Below are 19605 nucleotides of genomic sequence, written 5' to 3'. Positions count from 1 at the left end.
CATCACCTTATGTTCCTGTCTTTGACATCCAGTATCCTCAAGGATCAGTATCCACTGTGTGGTGTATGTATTTAAGACCTGCTTTTAGGCAATGAAACTCATCTCAACCAAGAGCTTAATACAGGGGAGATGGATGCTGTTCATCTATGATGCATAATGTAGCCAGGGCACAGCTAAGAGAGATTGATGATTATCACAAAAAAACGTATGATAGATTTAGTGCTGCTGTTGTGAGCAATACAGTCTTTCATGCGTTGTGACGGCTGTTTTGCAGCTAGAGGATGTCGTCCTCTGATGTGAGAGGATGTTAAGTTGCAGCTAAGTGTTCTAGGCAAGATTTTCTCTTTATTAACCTCTGCCCTTAGATTCGAAGCTTACATTGTGCACATAACTATGCAGGACTCTTATCCTTCAAAACTCTCACTCCTAAAGTCTGGAAAGTCTAGTGTTGTGTATATCAACATGCTGTTATTTGGAATTTAATGATGTTTGTCTGCTCATTTAAATAAGGTCTTCGTTGCCGTTTATTGTTGGGCACCTAGCCAGGTTCCTGAGGAGCCATTCACAATGCCCTCCATCCCACAATGAAAGACACGGCTGGCTCTGAGTGATAAGAATGTGCTAAAGACATTGGAGACATAGAGAGGAGAGAATGCTTATATACCGGGGTGGAGGGGATACATTTGTTTGTCAGGTTCTCCCTAGGAGAGGTGGGTGTGGAGTCAGGTGCAGGAGAGAGCGAATTGCAAGAAGGGCGTTTATTACTAGTCCATCAAGAACAGGCACAGACCACAACAGCAGCCACTAAACAACAGGAACGCAGTCCAGAAAAAACACCTGTTCAACAGAACAAACCAAACGCATCCCAACCCAAAAATGACAGCTACAAGTCAAGTCAAGTTTATTTTATATAGCCCTTCGTACATCAGCTAATATCTCGAAGTGCTGTACAGAAACCCAGCCTAAAACCCCAAACAGCAAGCAATGCAGGTGTAGAAGCTACACAAACAATCCCACACAAAAACCTAGAGGGTAGGGCGCGATTAAATAACCACCTAATTAACCTAAACTAGACACAGGTGAACAACAAGACAGACAAAACCAAACGAAAAAGAAAAGGGATCGGTGGCAGCTAGTAGACCGGCGACGACGACCGCCGAGCGCCACCCGAACAGGGAGAGGAACCACCTTCGGTGGAAGTCGTGTCCTTGTTAGCTTCTTCAGACAGATTAGTCTTCTCTTTTCAGCAGTAGGCTTTCCAAATGGTATGTTTTTCTCGTGATTGTATAGTAATGAATTAATAAAACATTAATTATGGGCATGATGCCTCTGGCCACAACACAACAAGCTGTTCTATATTTGGCGCGTGTGCGGCTCAAATTACGGCCTTCCCAACTGTAAGTGCTTGTGATAAATCTTTAATCCACAGCAATTTGTTGTTTTAGAAGCTAATGATCCTCTATGGCTATATTATGCTCTCTGGTGTAGTATTTGGAATGCTTTTATTTATGTCTGTTCAGGGGAAAATATATATTTATCAGGGGGTGCTCTTCCAGCACCCCTACTACCCCATAATGTCAAAGTAGAATGATGTTATTATTATTCTTTTGACATACTATTTAAAAATGAAACACTGTAATGTCTTGTGTCAATACATATCCAACCCCTTTGTTATGGCAAGCCTAAATAACTTCAGGAGTAAAAATGTGCTTATCCCATAAGAGTCTAAGCCCTGTCTAAGGGGGGGTTGTCACGGCCGTTTAAAGGAGTGGACCAAGGTGCAGCGCGATTGGAATACATCTTTTAATTCAACGAAGAACACTTAACAAACTAACAAAATAACAAACTAACAAACGAAACGTGAAGCCAACGTAGTGCTCACAGGCAACTAAACATGGACAACATAGAACACCAGACATAGAATGCCCACCCCAACTCACGCCCTGACCAACCAAAATAGAGACATAAAAAGGATCTCTAAGGTCAGGGCGTGACAGGGGCGGGGGTGTCTACTAAGCTATATGGGATTGTTTAAGATATTTTACCTATTTGATTTAGAATTTTAAGACTCCTTGAAGTATAAAAAAATCTATATTATTATTGATGAAAAAGTATTTTTGGCCTTACTGCTATTAGCCCATTCAAACGCATTGAATAACAGATTCACTACATGGAACAACAGATAGTCCCCCCAAAAACAAGTCACATAATAAGTTGCATTGACTCACTCTGTGTGCAAAAGTGTTTAACATGGTTTTTGAATGACTACCTCATCTCTGAAATGGAATAGAGCTAAGCACAGGCAAAATCGTAGAAGAAAACCTGGTTTAGTCTACTTTCCACCAGACACTGGGAGATTAATGCACCTTTCAGCAGGACAATAACCTAAACACAAGCCTAAATCTACACTGGAGTTGCTTACCATGAAGACAGTGAATGTTCCTGAGTGGCTGAGTTACAGTTTTGACTTAAATCTGCTTGAACATCTATGGCAAGACCTGGAAATGGTTGTCTAGCAATGATCAACAGCCAATTTGACAGAGCTTGAAGAATTTTTAGAAGAATAATGGGCAAATGTTGCACAATCCAGGTGTGAAAAGCTCTTAGAGACTTACCCAGAAACATTCACAGCTGTAATCACTGCTAAAGGTGATTCTAACATGTATTGACTCAGGGGGTCATGTCAAACTTATCGAATCAAGATATAACTGTACATGTACTACCACTTCAGAAGCCTTTGTCAAATTATTGACGGTGTGATGAAGTAAGTGAGTGAGGATTTATTGAGCCTATCAGCAGGATTTAGCATTGAATGCCTGGAAGACTGATACGAAGCACTTAGCAGGATCCATGGGGAGCTCAGCTTAGTGCCGACACTGACACCTTTTCAGCACCAGCTAGCCTCCATGGAAGAGAGAACTAAGAACTACAGGTAGAAACGAGTCAACACACACCATCTCAAAAAGAAAGGATTAGGAGTCCCATGTAGATGATTCAGCGATAAAATAAAGCCAGTATAAAAGAAAAGGTCCAGAGCAGGTGAATGGCAAAAATACACAGGAGAACTAGAGGGAACAGATTGTAGACTTAATTACCACAATCACTTCGACTCCCACCAAGCGTTGTTGAACTCTATGTTTAAATCAACAAGCAAAACCATGGCAGCTACAGTAAGTGATTGAAAATGAGTTTTCCTCCCTTTTCTAGCAAACATAATTGGACTCTGGCATTTGAAGATCTGCCCAATGTATCTCAGGTGCCAAGACAACAAGCTATTGTCTGTTAATGGTTAGCCATAGATTGGGGTTGTGCACTCAGATTGGAGTGATGTCTTTTTGTGTAGGAGTGTATGGCTACCGGGAGAAATATAATCGTGATGCGAGTATGGTGATGCGCTCGTCCAATAGTACGACAGGCTCGTTTCTCAGATTTGCCTTGGCGGATGGATGGAGAGAGAAATGTTTCTTTCTGAGAAGTCATCTCCTTGGCATGTGAGACAGATGAGTGGGAGGGTAGTGGGCTCCCGAGTGGCGCAGCGGTCTAAGGCACTGCAACTCAGTGCTAGAGGCGTCACTACAGACCCTGGTTAGATTCCAGGCTGTATCACAACCAGGCGTGATTGGGAGTCCCATAGGATGGCGCACAATTGGCTCAGCGTCGTCCGGGTTAGGCCGTCATTGTAAATAAGAATTTGTTCTTAACTGACTTGCCAAGTTAAATAAAGGTTAAATAAAATAAATAAATGGGGGCTGATGGGGGATGAAGATGGTTGACCCTGTGTGTTTGGGTTAATGTTTTCTTGTGTGCCCTGTCAGGATGGTCAGAAGCACGCTGTAAGTCATCTCCATCTCCAAACATGAGGCCTGCCAACAAGGAAATTGAATTTAAAGCCAATTTGAAGAGGTGGACTGAAACTCTCAGACAAATAACTGTAAAAACTCTTTGTAAGGGGTTTTACAGTGCAGGGTCCTAAATTGTGTAGTTGATTGTTTTTCAAAAATAATACAATGGTTTGGTTTGCTTTTGTGCGTGACTTGTAATATCTAAGTGGTGCTCTCTACTTGAATCTGCGTGCCTCCACCCACTCCCTCAATCCCCATAGTTAACTTTACCTGCATTGTGGACATAGTGGCAGCCTTGGCCAGTCTACTGAACCTTGTAGTGTCAGCTTATTAGATGGTGATTAATGACTCACACAGCAGCCAAAGGACACACTGTGCGGGTCCAAGCTATTGATAGGACATTTGCTCCAGCAGTACAATACAGCACTACTTATTAATAAAGCCTGAGACCACTATAGATGGTTTTGACTTGGGATAACTTTCCTTCACATGTTGGCACATGCAATATGGCACATGTTGGTGTGTGTGTGTGCAGTGCATGCGTCAGTATGCCACTCCATTTTCATACAGTATCACATGGCTGAGCTGACTGGCATGCAGAGACTACTGTGTGGGCGCACCCACTTCGCCTGCTATTTTCAGCTCCCTAACCTAGCGTGTCGTGTCTGTGTGCAACTGACAGCAGAGTAGACAGCACAGTAAAACTTTTAAAGGGTTATACAAATAGGCAGTTCATGTCTGTGTATGTCAGACATGGTGCCAGGATAAAGTGACGAAGGCGACAGTTAAAATCGGTGAGGTGCCACAATTTCTGGGGGTTCTTGCTTTGGAATTATGTTGAATAGTTCTTATATCACGATATACCACAATAAACATAAAGTTCAAATGCAGAGACTCCGAGACCATTGATTGAGTGCTTTTGAAGTGACAGGTTGGTGCGAAATCTATAGCCTATCTCCGCTGCGCTGTATCAGCACAATGGACAGCGCCCTACCCACTAAAGCAAGGCCGTTTGGTAATGAATATAGGCTACAAGATACAGTAGATAGGGTCATTCATCTATTACAAACAGCCTACTGTATGTGACTGCAGCCGTACACACAGCTGTCTGGCCAAAATAATGCAAACTAAATGCTGAAAGTAGTAGCCTAATTATTTATGAATACCAACAAAAATACTGAATAGCAGTTTGGCTTAGAATACCGAAACAACTGCAAATGAATGAAGGAATGAATGAATGAATGGGAACAGAACATAAGATATAGGCATGACACAATCTATAATTAAGCTAGTTACATTAACAGTAAACAAACACAGTAAAGAAAAGGTGAATGGAGATCCAGATAACTAAGTGGCTCGGGGAACAAAACATTGAAATTTTGGGTCCATGGCCAGGAAACCCCCCAGACCTTAATCCCATTGAGAACTTGTGGTCAATCCACAAGAGGCGGGTAGACAAACAAAAACCCACAAATTCTGACAAACTCCAAGCATTGATTATGCAAGAAAGGGCTGCCATCAGTCAGGATGTGGCCCAGAAGTTAATTGACAGCATGCCAGGGTGGATTGCAGAGGTCTTGAAAAAGAAGGGTCAACTCTGCAAATATTGACTCTTTGCATCTTTCTTCATGTAATTGTCAATAAAAGCCTTTGACACTCATGAAATGCTTGTAATTATACTTCAGTATTCCATAGTAACATCTGACAAAAATATCTAAAGACACTGAAGCAGCAAACTTTGTGGAAATTAATATTTGTCATTCTCAAAACTTTTGGCCACAACTGTACAGCGACATGTTGTGATATGGCACAATACACTTTTGTGGATCAAATTCGACCCACGTAATCAATTAAGTAATGCCAGCCTACCATAAACACATTTCCAATACGTACAGTTTCATTTACAACCATGAAAACCATAATAGAATGTAGTTCTATGATGAAACACGTCGACATGTAGCTACACCCATGGGCGTCATTTGGGTTCTTGCATTGGAATTATATTGAATTCTGCAGTAATTGAGTATTCCAGACACTCTTTCTATGAACCAGTTGCTATTAAATTAACATTTTTTGGACAGAAATCCTGTGGCTAAGGCAGGATTCTAGGCTAGTCTGGGCTGTATCCTCTCTTCCAAGATCGTCAGGAACAGTTGGAGGTGGAGGGGTTGTGGAGGCACTATCCTGGCGGCGCTTGTGGAAGGGTGGGTAGACTCTGCATGCGGAGCTATTTGGAGCCCAGACGCATCATCTCTGCTGGGCTTGGTGGCAGCCTCGGTGGTTTGATGCTGCTGCTCATCGCTCTCCTTCTCCTTTTGGCTTTGTTTGGAAACTTTGACAAAGCCCATTTCTGATATCCATCGTGGCAGTGGCAGATTATCTGGTTTGAGCTAGCTAAATAAGCTGAGCCTAATGACACTAACGCTTTTTACAGCTAGTTAAGAAGCTAAACTCTGTAGTGGTGGGGCATGAGGCAGAATTGAGTGAAGCTGCTTCAACGGTAAACTTGGCCCCACCCTTATAAATCAGGCGGAGGCGCATCACGTTAGTCACATAGCCTACCCCAGAGATGAGAAGCGTTTTTTCACGCTTTTTATGGAAACCCAAAGGAGTCATACCTAACCACCCCAGTGGCTTTCCATACCCCCCTACACACACTGCGGTGTGCTCTGTCCATTTTGCTGATACAGATTTGGCGCCAACAAGACACTCAGTCATTTGAACTTTTTTGCTATTTTTATATAGAGACATGAAACTAAAACTGAGGTGACACAAGTTTCAACTGAGGGGGCTTAGCCCCCTTTTGCCCCCTCGTGGAACCGGGCCGCTGTGTGTGTGTGCACAGGTGTGTGATTGTGTTTTTCCCCAATGTTATGTACACACCACCAAAAATGTGATATATTGTGTAATGACAAGGACAGTGTGCTGAGTTTTGTAGTGGATCATAGCTCTAAACAACAGTACTAATATCCACTGGAGTTTTGTTGACTACTTGTAGCAATTCACTTTTTCATAAACCCCAGTTTTCATTGTGGGGTTCTGATTGTGGCTGCCGCTGCCTCCAATACAGTGCCGCCGAGGAAGTTAATGTGTGGCTGTTAAGTACGCTGCAATCAATCAGTGGACGTTTGTCTGTGCCTGTTCAATTACAGAATAATAATGTAAATCAGTGTGCGCTGGGGAAGACTGAATGAAGCATTATACAACAAAGGCAGACTTGATTAGGCCACTCCAGTCATGGAGTAATAAGGGATAATTTCAGCAGGACAATAATCCATAGGGCACATATCCTGCCTTTCTGCCCCACTTCTCATTTTGCTCTGCAACAAACCACAAGTCTTGTCGCACTGTATATCTCTCTACCCAGGTACTGTCTCTGTTAGAGATTTGCATAATGGAGAAACATCAGCACACACGTAACTGATCCTGAGGAACATAATGTATTTTTTTCCTCCATCGGCTAATAAGTGTGCATTTAGAGAGAAAGAAACTCTCCTGCTAATCACCTGTAAAAAAACAACAAAAAAAATAGAGAGAGAGAGTCCAGCCTGCTGCCTCTATGCAGTGTGAGGCATCGGCAGCTTCACTTCACCATGGTAACAGGCTTCCCATCCAACAGCTGCCTGTATCCAGGAGGGCAGAAAGCATCGCCCCAACCCAGCTCTTATCTTTGGCCAGGATATCAGTGATCCAGACCTCACAGATAGACCATCCTCAGAGAAACCCACAAAACCCCAAGGTCCTCCATTTTAACCCCCAAGAATTCCCTCTATTTACCTTATGTCAAGAGGTGGGGAACTTACAGTCAAGAGTCGTGAGTTGTGTCAAAAATGCACCCATATATCAGATACCTTGCCTTCATATTACAGAGATGCTGCCCAAGAGGTTGTGCTTGATAGGCTAGTTTTTTCTCTCATAGTACAATATGTTTTAAGGGCTTGGACTGGAACATTGTCTCCATATAGAAGACAGATTCAATAAATAGCTTACAGTGATGCTCTGTGCATGACTCTTTGTGTATGAAGTGTTGTGTAGCACTATGGATGCTATGGAGTACTACCATCAAACACGGACTTGTCTTTTAATGCGTTGGCTTTATTCAATTAATGTAGAAGTGATAACTCTTGCCCACATTAATTTACCATAACTAAGAGAGCTATCTGATGAGAGTCAGCAAATCCAAATGAACTTTCCCAAGCCCAGCTAGACTTATATCATCCCTTATAAACCAGTCCTATCAAAGCCTCTCTTTTTCCAGCCTTCAGCGGGACTGGGTTATAAGGGATGATATAAGTCTAGCTGGGCTTGGGAAAGTTCATTTGGATTTGCTGATTCTCATCAGATAGCTCTCTTAGTTATGGTAAATTAATGTGGGGAAGAGTTATCACTTCTACATTAATTGAATAAAGCCAATGCATTAAAAGACAAGTCTGTGTAGCAAACAGATGTTGTTGTTGAAATTATGAGAGCTGAAGAACACAATAGTTTCCGTTAAATAGCAGAACACTGCAAGTCATTGAACTAATAAAAAATACACAACAGGAACTTTCCCTCATTAGCTAATTTAAAAGAAGAGAGTATAGCCGACTCTTAATGATCGGCTATGAAAAGCCAACTGACATTTATTCCTGATTATTATTTGACCATGCTTGTCATTTATGAACATTTTGAACATCTTGGCTCTCTCTAATTCTCTCCTTCTCTCTTTCTTTCTCTCTCTCGGAGGACCTGAGCCCTAGGACCATACGTCAGGACTACCGGGCAGGATGACTCCTTGCTGTCCCCAGTCCACCTGGCCTTGCTGCTGTTCCAGTTTCAACTGTTCTGCCTGCGGTTATGGAACCCCTACCTGTCCCAGACCTGCTGTTTTCAACTCTTAATGATCGGCTATGAAAAGCCAACTGACATTTATTCCTGATTATTATTTGACCATGCTTGTCATTTATGAACATTTTGAACATCTTGGCCATGTTCTGTTATAATCTTCACCCGGCACAGCCAGAAGAGGACTGGCCATCCCTCATAGCCTGGTTCCTCTCTAGGTTTCTTCCTAGGTTTTGGCCTTTCTAGGGAGTTTTTCCTAGCCACCGTGCTTCTACACCTGCATTGCTTGCTGTTTGGGGTTTTAGGCTGGGTTTCCATACAGCACTTCGAGATATTAGCTGATGTACGAAGGGCTATATAAAATAAACTTGATTGATAAAATAAACCTGAGTAAGGGCACAATGAAATGATCTACCATATTTTCATTTTAAACTTTTATTTTCACATTAACACTTATAAACTACATATAAAATACATTTGTAAACATACAGAGAAGCTTTGGTGTGTGCAGTGAATATTCTCCATTATGTAGTGTGTGTGTTCTGCATTCTGTGTTCCTATGCCATGTAACAAATATGTACAAGGAAGCATATCATGTATCCCTCAACCACACACCAATTACTTGCAATTACTTCCATATTCCCAGCCAGTGACGCGCATTGGTTTGTAGCTAGCCATTGTCATTCATGCCAGCCCCAGGCCTTGGGAGCTGAGTTCTGACCCATACGCCAGGCCAGAAATAAACTCTTATCTTCCTTAGGCTTTCAGTCTAACACCCCACTTCACCACCCCTCAACACACACATCTGTCCTTACACTCATGCTTAGTGAACCAGGGTCTTCACTCCTCTCTCTCTCTTATTGATTCAGTGTCTGATTGGGTGGTGGCTCTGCTGGAGCGTGTTGTTTTTGGCCTGTTGAGCCGACTCACCCTCTACACTCTGTCCACAGTGTCTGACCTCTCCTCCTGCCTCTCTACTCTCTCTACGGAGCCTTTGGACCAGCATCGCTGAGTCTCAGCCCTTAACCGCCTGTCTCACCACCATGCTCTAGGGATAGCCATGTCAGGTCTCCCTAATACTATGTGGAAGCAGGTGTTATCTTTTTTTAGTCTGTTCACTCACCATGCACCCATCTGTCTGTGTGTATATTACAGTGGAACTCTATAAACTACATCACAAACAGGAATTTGTCTCCCAGTCAAGTCAAGTTAAACAGAGATGTGGTTCTCTTAACCGCTGTGTTGCGTTAAATCTATACAGACTAGGCTACAACTAAAGCCCCTTGTGGACCTTTGTACACCTTGGGGCAGGTTTGCCAAAAGGAGGCCAATGACCATCATCTCCATTCTAGATAATGTTTGATTTTACTGAAACAAACTGTCAATCGATTTATAAAACTTCAACTATATTTCTGATCATGCCCTGTTTGGACAACAGGACTCATCATGTTGATGAGTGTTTGATAATGACAACAGGACTCATCATAGTGTTTGATAATGACATCCCACTTTGCAGGAATCCTCATAATTGTCGGGGAAATGTACCTATTTATCAGAAAAATGCAGCATGTGTTGTTATACTGTGTACTCAACAGTACTTTTAACATCTCTCACAGCAGCCCACACAACATGTGCAACAAGGTCAGTCTATCTAAAACACTTTACATATCCTCACAACAAGGTCAGTCCATCTAAAACACTATGCATTAGATATGTGAGTTTGACACCACAGAAGTCATGTGGATTGATTTGAGTGTTTTATAATGACAGACATTTTACCCTTCACTCCTTCACTTTGCAGGAGACCCCACATTGGCGTAGAGGAAATTGATAGGAAATGTGTCACATCAAAGTGTTTTTTTTATATAGAACAGTTGGATTGGAATTCATACAGCATGAGTGTGTTTGTATGCAGAGGGAGAAGAGTTGTGTATGATTGGTTTGACAGTCCTCTCTGGTGGGATGACTCTGCCCCCTTGTGGTACACTGAGAAGGAACTAGAAATGCAATTTGAATGACCATGAGTTCTCATTCTTTAACTGTCAATGTCATGAGTACCATCAGTGGTCTGGTGCATTTTTAAATTGAGAACTGGTACAGAAAACAACACGGGTGACTATATTTGCTATGGTATAATACAACTTATATTTTAGAATCCAGAACACACAGTAACATGTCCTTCTAGCCATGTTTTGACATTGCATTGATTATTATATAATCAGTCTAATCAGTTCTGACTGGAAAACACAGCAACAAGATATGGCAGACTTAATAAGCAAGATCAGTCAATTCAACAATACAATTTATAACAGCTTTATTACTCATCTAACAGCAATACTATTTCTGTCAGTAAACACTTTCACCACCAGGAAGCAGTATTCTACTACTGTAATAAGCAATGCAATTTAAGCAAGTGTATAACGTTGAAGACAAACGATGAACAAGATGAGAACGGATGAATACTTCTTACACTATTCTCAAATCCCAATGTACAATGATTTTCAGTTTTAAAATTCAATTGTATTTATTGTAATTTCTTTTATATTTTGCTTCCCAGTGTAAAAAGTGATAACATATATTCTCTTTGGCCATGGCAGTCCAAGTTTGCTTTCTCTTCACTCAGTAAGAGAAAGGCCCTGATCCATCCTGTGTAGATGTGCCCTGACCAGGAAAGCCCTTTGCCCTACTGTAGTTCCAAGTCCCATGTTCAGTAAAAAACCTCCTGACCTTCCCATGACTAGTCCTATGTTATGATTATGAGTCCAACCAGGATGAAGACCAACAGCAGTCTGCTCCTAGTCCTTGTCCCTGAAGAGTTCCCTCTGGAGTAGTGCAGCTGTTTGTGAGAGCTGTACGTTCTACTACTAGGTATCCACAAGGAGCAGTTGTAAGGCTCAGTCCCAGCCTGGGTAGGCAGGGTACTCCTTATATCAAACAGCCCCTCTTCATCCAGCTGGCTCTTTGTGCTGGCCGACTCTGTTATATTCTCAGAGCCCAGGAACCAGTGTACTGTGCCTTCTGGGTAAACTCCAAATAACTGGCACTCAACCTGAGACTCATTCTGGAACACTTTGTGTTCAAATGTCCTTAGGCACTCTGCAATGTTGAGGGAAAAATAGGATGAGTATTGAGTAGTTCTCAATTAACATTCACATAGCTGGAGTGCGTCAAACAATTTCATTGCCATATTTGTGTAATATTTGGTCTGACTTGCCTACATGTGTCATTGTTGCAATTGCTCCCATCCTACAACAGCATCATCATTAGTTGTATAGGAGCATTATTCCCATACAGTATACAGACCTTGCATTGTCACAGTGGTGTTGGCAGCTGTGATCGTTAGGTTGGAGCGCAGTTTGCAGGTGTAGTTACCCTGACTGGACGGCATCACCCGAGTCAGATTGAGTGTGAGGGTGTTGTTTGTGTTGTCACACCGGAAGCCAGGAAAGGAGAATACACCAGTGGCATTGACCACACACAGCTGTTTCATTTTCCTTACCCAGGAAAAGAGAATGATCTTGAGTGGGCTTGATGACATGATGTCACACTGCAGGGACACATTCTGATCACACTGAGCCTTTACCTCAGTACTGGTTCTCAGCTCCACTTTACCTGTGAATGGATGGATAAAGAGGAAACTGTTATATCGCCAGGTATAGGAAGCTTTCCATGCTTACACACACTGTATTTACACTGACCAAAAATAAATCAAATGCAACACTTGAAAGGATTTTGCTGAGTTACAGTTCATATAAGGAAATCAGTCAATTTAAATAAATGCATTATGCCCTAATCTATGGATTTCACATGACTGGCAATACAGATATGTATCTGTTGGTCACAGATAACTTTAAAAAACAAAAGTAGGGGTGTGGATCAAAAAAAGTCAGTATCTGGTGTGACCACCATTTGGCTCATGCAGCCCAACATATCTCTTTCGCATAAAGTTAATCAAGCTGCTTGTTGCCTGTGGAATGATGTCCCACTCCTCTTCAATGGCTGTGCGAAGTTGCTGGATATTGGCGGGAACACGCTGTCGTACACGTTCATCCAGAGCAGTGGTCACCAACCTTTTCTGAGTCAAGATCACTTTGGCAGTCAAAAAGCAATCTTCTGCTCAGATTATTATTTTTTACATTAACCTCACACAAACAGTTGTAGGAAGGAGGTTTGGGCAGTAGACCTAACACATTATCACAGCATATTGGCTATATGACTGGCCTGCCAATATTGTTAATCAGACCATATTATATTTCGAACTCGAGCTTTGATAACAAAATAGATCAGTTGGTTTAGCACTTGTGAGGCACTGTGGAGCATGAATTTAAATAATTTGGTTTTTTATTTTACTGGACTGATGGTACCTAGGGCTATCGATACTTGGCTACTCATTCATTGCAGCTGCAGCCCGAGCGGAAGTACGGAGAAGCACGTTTTGTAAGTGTTGAATAAAAACAGTGACAGTGCTGAATATAAACTTGAACATGAACTCACTCATAAAATCAGCAGCTCTTTGCTGTATTCGTTGACAGTCTCTCTGTGGTCATGGTTTTAAAAGTTATAAAATCTTACGTACGCTAGTAGCCTATTAAACTTAGCTGTGGCCATGGAAGCTCTGTAGCCACGGGTGATTTGAGCTATCCGATTGGGCAGCGCAGTAGGTGCACTCGATTTAGTCACAGATTTGCCGGTCCTGCGGGAAGGCAGAGTTTGTCTCATGGAAACAGTTTGCTTACCCGGTGCGCTCAACACAATTTTAAAAAAGGAGCGCAAGCCTTTATCGTTCGTTGGCTTTTCTACATAAATATTTGGTGATCGACTAGGAATGCCTTGAAGATCGACCAGTTGGCGACCACTGATCCAGAGCATCCCAAACATGCTCAATGGGTGACATGTCTGATAAGTATGCAGGCCATGGAAGAACTGGGACATTTTCAGCTTCCAGGAATTGTGTACAGATCCTTGTGACATGGGGCTGTGCATTATCATGCTGAAACATGAGGTGATAGCTGCGGATGAATGGCACGACAATGGGCCTCAGGATCTCGTCACGGTATCTCTGGGGATTCAAATTGCCATTGATTAAATACAATTGTGTTCATTGTCAGTAGCTTATGTCTGCCCATACCATAACCCCACCGCCACCATGACGCACTCTGTTCACAACGTTGGCATCAGCAAACTGCTCGCCCAAACGACCACATTCACGCTGTCTGCTGTCTGCCCGATCAGCAGTTGAAACCGGGATTAATCCGTGGAGAGCCCACTTCTCCAGCGTGCCGGTGGTCATCGAAGGTGAGCATTTGCACACTGAAGTTGGTTACGACGCCAAACTGCAGTCAGTCAAGACCTTGGTGAGGACGACAAGCACGCAGATGAGCTTCCCTGACATGGTTTCTGACAGTTTGTGCAGAAATTCTTTGGTTGTTCAAACCCACAGTTTCATCATCTGTCCGCGTGGCTGGTTTCAGACGATCCCACAGGTGAAGAAGCCAGATGTGGAGGTCCTGGTCTGGCGTGTTTACACATGATCTGTGGTTGCGAGGCCAGTTGGACGTACTGCCAAGTTCTCTAAAACGACATTGCACTCGATTTGGTAGAGAAATTAACATTCAATTATCTGGGAACAGCTATGGTGGACTTTCCTGGAGTCAGCATGCCAATTGCACGCTCCCTCAAAACTTGAGACATCTGTGGCATTGTGGTGGGGCACAAAACTGCACATTTTAGAGTGGCATTTTATTGTCCCCAGCACAAGGTGCACCTGTGTAATGATTATGCTGTTTAATCAGCTTCTTGATATGACACACCTGTCAGGTGGATGGATTATCTTGGCAACGGAGAAATGCTCACTAACAGGGATGTAAACTAATTTGTGCACAGATTTTGAGAGAAATAAGCTTTTTGTGCGTATGGAACATTTCTGGGATCTTTGATTTCGGCTCATGAAACATGGGATCAACACACGTTGTGTTTATATTTTTGTTAAGTGCATATTGTGGCCATAGCCAGTTCAGCTAGGAAAGAAGGAGTTGTGAGAACTTGAAGAAAGTTTGTTTCTGTAGAAAGCAGATCATCTTTACTCAGGTCTTCTCAAGGTAATACTACAGATTCTATCTTTCACTTTATCAAGGTCCTAGCCAGACAGCATGGATCTTTTGAACCAAAAATGTTTTGTACTTTATAGTACTTTTATAGCAGAATCTTACCCCAAATTATTTGAAATATGGCTGTACTTTCTGTATTTGCTGGATGTGACACATCCTTACTAAAAGACAAAAGATTGTTCCCTCAAGCAGCTTTTTTGCCTGGTAAAAAACAGCCAAAATATGTTTTTGTGCGCTGTCTCACAATGTTAAAAATCACTTACTTTCACTGTTGACAACTGAAGAGAGCCAGATGGCTAAGACCCAGACAAAAAGGACCTCTGTTTTTCTCTGTTTCATCTGCATTTAAATTGACATTAGTTACTTTAGACGGCACAGTTCACAGCTCAAACACATGGCTATAAAGAGAGAGGATCCAATCCAACCCACAGTGTTGCTTTCTGATATGTAGTATAGCAGTACTACTCACCATCTTGTTAAAGCTCTTAAAATCACAGTCTTCTCTGTTTATGACTTCCTGCCTCTCTTTTCCTGTGTTACTCATACAGATTTAAAGCACTTGAACTAACCTCAAGCTGTGTTTAGGTCTTGCACATTTCTGAGCCAGAGAGTGTCTCACATCTCAATTGTACGATAACATGGATCATTCCTCTGGGCTTGTTTTCATGCCTAATGTCATGTAGTGTCAGGTTTGCACTAGAACATGTGCAGACTGGCCTTTTTGCTCTGGTTTGAGTGAGGAACTATGCTGATGGTTCGGGCAAATGCAAGCAGCTTCAGATTACTTTTCAGTTTCACTTTCGTCAGTCATCTGGAAAGGCCTCTAGTTATTTTTTATAAACTCCATGTTTGATTTATTCCCTTATATGGAAATTATGTTCTATTTCTTGTTTATTTCAGTTAACAGGGACAATAATTAGTACTGCATTCCCCCCTTCTTATCAAACTAATCATGACATAAAGGGCATCTTATTGTAAAAGGTTGCCCTTGAATTCCATACATTTCATACTTTTGTGTGTTTTATAACCTTGCTTCTATTATCTTCCATCTCTTGTATATTTCTTGAGACTTTCCTTTCGTCCAAGAATAACATCTGGAGTGATACTAGAACACCCACGTACCCAATCCTCAAGCTTGCCTTTTATTTCCCCGTAAACAGTTTCCTCAAATTCCCCTGGGATCCTCATATGGAATTATAGGATACTGAGTTTGGACCAGACAAAAACAATGTTAGTTGAAGTCTTGAAGGTCAAAGTTGCTTAACTCTCACTTATCCATCATTTCTTCTTGTCTCTGGCTTTTCTGTCACTATGCAATACACCCCCTCTCAGAGAAAAATAGACTCTATAGCATCTGTCCACCCACTTGTATTGAAAATAGATTGAAATGTAGTTCCTCTGACACATCTTGACAAACTAAGGGTATTTTAATTGTACTTGACTCACTGAAAGACATGCTGTTGTCAGAGGGAAGAGCGATTGAGTAACAATCTATTCCTACAGTTGAATTACATACTGTATCCCTCTCAGAATTGAGTTTTACTGCTTCTGAAATCTCAAGTTTACCTTCACATTGAATTCTTTTACAGCTATTATTCACCTATCACACTTCCTTTTGTTTCATGAACCTCAACAATAAAACATCTAAAAGAAAACCCAACCACTTTTATTGCCATGTTTATTTGATTTTTAAGCACTTTGCTGTTTAATAACACAGATATAATCAAATGTCTCCTGGGTCTTGCCAGAGAATGCATCAACCTCCAACAGTCATATAGGCTTTCAGCTGTAATTATAGACTATGTAAAATCCTCGCAGCATTACAATTGGACTGCTGGTGTATGAAAGGCAGAAAGTCAACTTCCACTTAGTGGCTACATTCAAATCTTTAACTTCATTGATAGCTGTCACGCCCTGACCTTAGAGATCCTTTTTATGCCTCTATTTGGTTTGGTCAGGGTGTGATTTGGGGTGGGTATTCTATGTTCTTTTGTTCTATTATTTGTATTTCTATGTTTTGGCCGGGTAGTGTTCTCAATCAGGGACAGCTGTCTATCGTTGTCTCTGATTGAGAACCATATTTAGATAGCCCTTTTTCCCACCTGTCTTTGTGGGAGGTTGTCTTTGTTTGTTGGCACTTAGCCTTTAGCTTCACGGTTGTTTTGGATTGTTTGTTGTTTTTGTCGTTGTCATATAAATAAAGTAATATGTATGCTCACCACGCTGCACCTTGGTCCTCTTCATTCAACGGCCGTGACAATAGCAGCACAAATAAAAGTATTACCATTCAAAAGAAATGGGACAAAATCATCATGATGGCCCTTTAGTGATTTGGGAGGGAATTAGAACATGGCCTTCCTCATAAATGTTATTGACTGTGGTGGTGACTCTGTAAATGAGAATCCCTATGTGGAAGATAATCATTAATGTGCTCAGATTTCATAGTGATTATCACAGGTCAGGGTTGTGAAACACTGTCCTCTTTCCTACCTGTGCGAGGGGGGAACTAGGGCCTTAATTGTAATAAGGAAGGCTTGTAGAGCCTTGTCGGTGACCTGAGGGAGATTCACATGGCCCACCCCTTAATTACTCACTCCCTGACTCATTCATCTGGGAGTTACTGTAACAGCTTTCTTCTGTGGACGAAGGAGAGGACCAAAGCGCAGCGTGGTTAGTGTTCATCATGTTTAATAACGACAAACGTAAACACTACAAAATACAAAAACAACAAATGTGAAAAACCGAAACAGTCCTATCTGGTGCATAGACACAAAGACAGAAAACAACCACCCACAAAACCCAACACAAAAAAGGCTACCTAAATATGGTTCCCAATCAGAGACAATGACTAACACCTGCCTCTGATTGAGAACCATATCAGGCCAAACATAGAAACAGGAAAACTAGACACACAACATGGAATGCCCACTCAGCTCACATCCTGACCAACACTAAAACAAAGAAAACACAAAAGAACTATGGTCAGAACGTGACAGTTACACATGACACCTTGACCATGTGACATCACAGTGGTAGTAGTTATAAGTTGCCTTTGTCCAAATGAGTGAACATCAATATGGAGAAATATATACATTAAATTAAAAACTCAGCTATATGTAATTGCAACAGGAGTCTACCAGTGTCATAACTTGCCCAAGAATATACTACTATTGTCAAATAAAATTCTAGTCCTGATGATTGTTAAGACCACAGCTACCTGGGCATATTTCCATACTTGCCAACTGGATACAGATGGGATATTATATAACATATCTGTCAACATCTGAATTAAGATAATGGGCAGTGGTTGCAGCATGTCTTGGATTTTGGAGTTTTTACACCACAGCAACCTTCTTTAACAAATGTATTTCGGCAGTGTCTGTACACAGCCAGCATATCTCATCTGCCTTTTTAGTTGTCTTGTTAAACAGACAATGTTTGTCAGTCAGGATACTGTGAAGTTGGTTCTGAATTCTAGCTAAGATAACAGACAAACAGAATCTGTCCTAACCCTTGTGTTGTCTTAAGGGTCAAAAATGACCTGCCACTTTGTTTAACAGCAGAGAAAACCAATCAATCAAGTTTATTTTATATAGCCCTTCGTACATCAGCTAATATCTCGAAGTGCTGTACAGAAACCCAGCCTAAAACCCCAAACAGCAAGCAATGCAGGTGTAGAAGCACGGTGGCTAGGAAAAACTCCCTAGAAAGGCCAAAACCTAGGAAGAAACCTAGAGAGGAACCAGGCTATGAGGGGTGGCCAGTCCTCTTCTGGCTGTGCCGGGTGGAGATTATAACAGAACATGGCCAAGATGTTCAAAATGTTCATGAATGACAAGCATGGTCAAATAATAAATCAGGAATAAATGTCAGTTGGCTTTTCATAGCCGATCATTAAGAGTTGAAAACAGCAGGTCTGGGACAGGTAGGGGTTCCGTAACCGCAGGCAGAACAGTTGAACAGTTGAAAACCCCCTAAATTATATTTTTTCAACTTTAAATTTGATTACTTTTCCTAGACCCCAACATTAGAAAAAGGGAAACATCACCTTTGTTCATATTTCCATGAAAGCTGTACACCACCAGTGTACAAAGATTGTCTTAGGGTCATCTTTGACCCGGCAGATATAAAATAATTTACACACCACAAAAACCACAAAGACACACACACATACACAATGAGAAATTGAGATGATATGTGCTACTGGTTGAACTCAGCCAGCAGCTCCTGAAGAGGAAGATCACCATGGTTGGCACAGTTACAAAGACCAAGCCTGAGCTCCCCCCTGAACTCCTCGCAACAAGGGGGAGACAGGCCTTCTCATCAAAGTTTGCCTTCACCCCCACCACCACTCTAGTTTCCTACCTCCCAAAGAGGAGCAAGAATGTGGTCCTCCTGAGCACACTGCACAAAATGGCTGAGATCAGTGATCGTGAGGACAGGAAGACAGCCATCATCCTGGACTACAACCATAACAAAGGAGGCGTGGACATCCTAGACAAGGTGATTGGAACTTAGAGCTGCAGGAGGATGACTGCCAGCTGGCCCCTGGTCATCTTCCATAACATCATTGATTTATCCTCATACAATGCCTTCATGATATGGAACAAGATCAACCCCACCTGGATGCCTGATAAGCTGAACAAGAGGAGGGTGTTCCTGGAGCAGCTGGGAAAGGCACTTGTAACACCACACATTCAAAGAAGGGAGTGTCTTCCCCGCACAGCAGCCCCTGCAGCTCTTGTGAAAGCTGTTTAGGGGGCTGAATCTTGTCCTGATCCACCTGAGGCTGCAGCCGGGGCAGGCAAGAGGAGGAGATGTCAATTCGGCCC

At 42.0% G+C, this 19605-nt stretch overlaps 2 protein-coding genes across 3 annotated transcripts in view; one reads left to right on the top strand and one right to left on the bottom strand.

Moving 5' to 3' along the window:
• The window catches only part of LOC129825748 (phosphoribosyl pyrophosphate synthase-associated protein 1), a 53250-nt gene extending 44199 nt beyond the window's left edge, over positions 1-9051 (top strand). For both annotated transcript variants that reach the window (XR_008754942.1, XR_008754941.1), the window contains exon 15: positions 8568-9051. The gene's annotated coding sequence lies outside the window, so the exon portion shown is untranslated. The remainder of the gene's footprint in view (positions 1-8567) is intronic.
• A 2170-nt stretch (positions 9052-11221) lies between these two features.
• Positions 11222-15179, bottom strand: LOC129825778 (uncharacterized). The gene is made up of 3 exons (XM_055885925.1): positions 15037-15179; positions 11970-12278; positions 11222-11762 (listed from the first exon to the last, which is right to left on the bottom strand). The coding sequence occupies exons 1-3, from the start codon at positions 15116-15118 to the stop codon at positions 11410-11412; spliced, it is 744 nt and encodes a 247-aa protein (XP_055741900.1). The 5' UTR covers positions 15119-15179; the 3' UTR covers positions 11222-11409.
• Positions 15180-19605: the final 4426 nt, after the last annotated feature.

This window comes from Salvelinus fontinalis, chromosome 2, assembly GCF_029448725.1.
Source record: "Salvelinus fontinalis isolate EN_2023a chromosome 2, ASM2944872v1, whole genome shotgun sequence".
Lineage (NCBI taxonomy): Eukaryota > Metazoa > Chordata > Actinopteri > Salmoniformes > Salmonidae > Salvelinus > Salvelinus fontinalis.
This window is presented reverse-complemented; position numbering and strand designations above follow the sequence as displayed.

What these genes read in the sequence shown, in the direction of transcription:
- LOC129825778 (XM_055885925.1), bottom strand. Translation starts at nt 15,118, where the DNA reads ATGCAGATGAAACAGAGAAAAACAGAGGTCCTTTTTGTCTGGGTCTTA. An exon ending in TTCAGTTGTCAACAGTGAAA is followed by an intron (nt 12,279 to 15,036) that starts GTAAGTGATTTT and finishes ATCCATTCACAG; the next exon opens with GTAAAGTGGAGCTGAGAACC. An exon ending in CACCACTGTGACAATGCAAG is followed by an intron (nt 11,763 to 11,969) that starts GTCTGTATACTG and finishes TCAACATTGCAG; the next exon opens with AGTGCCTAAGGACATTTGAA.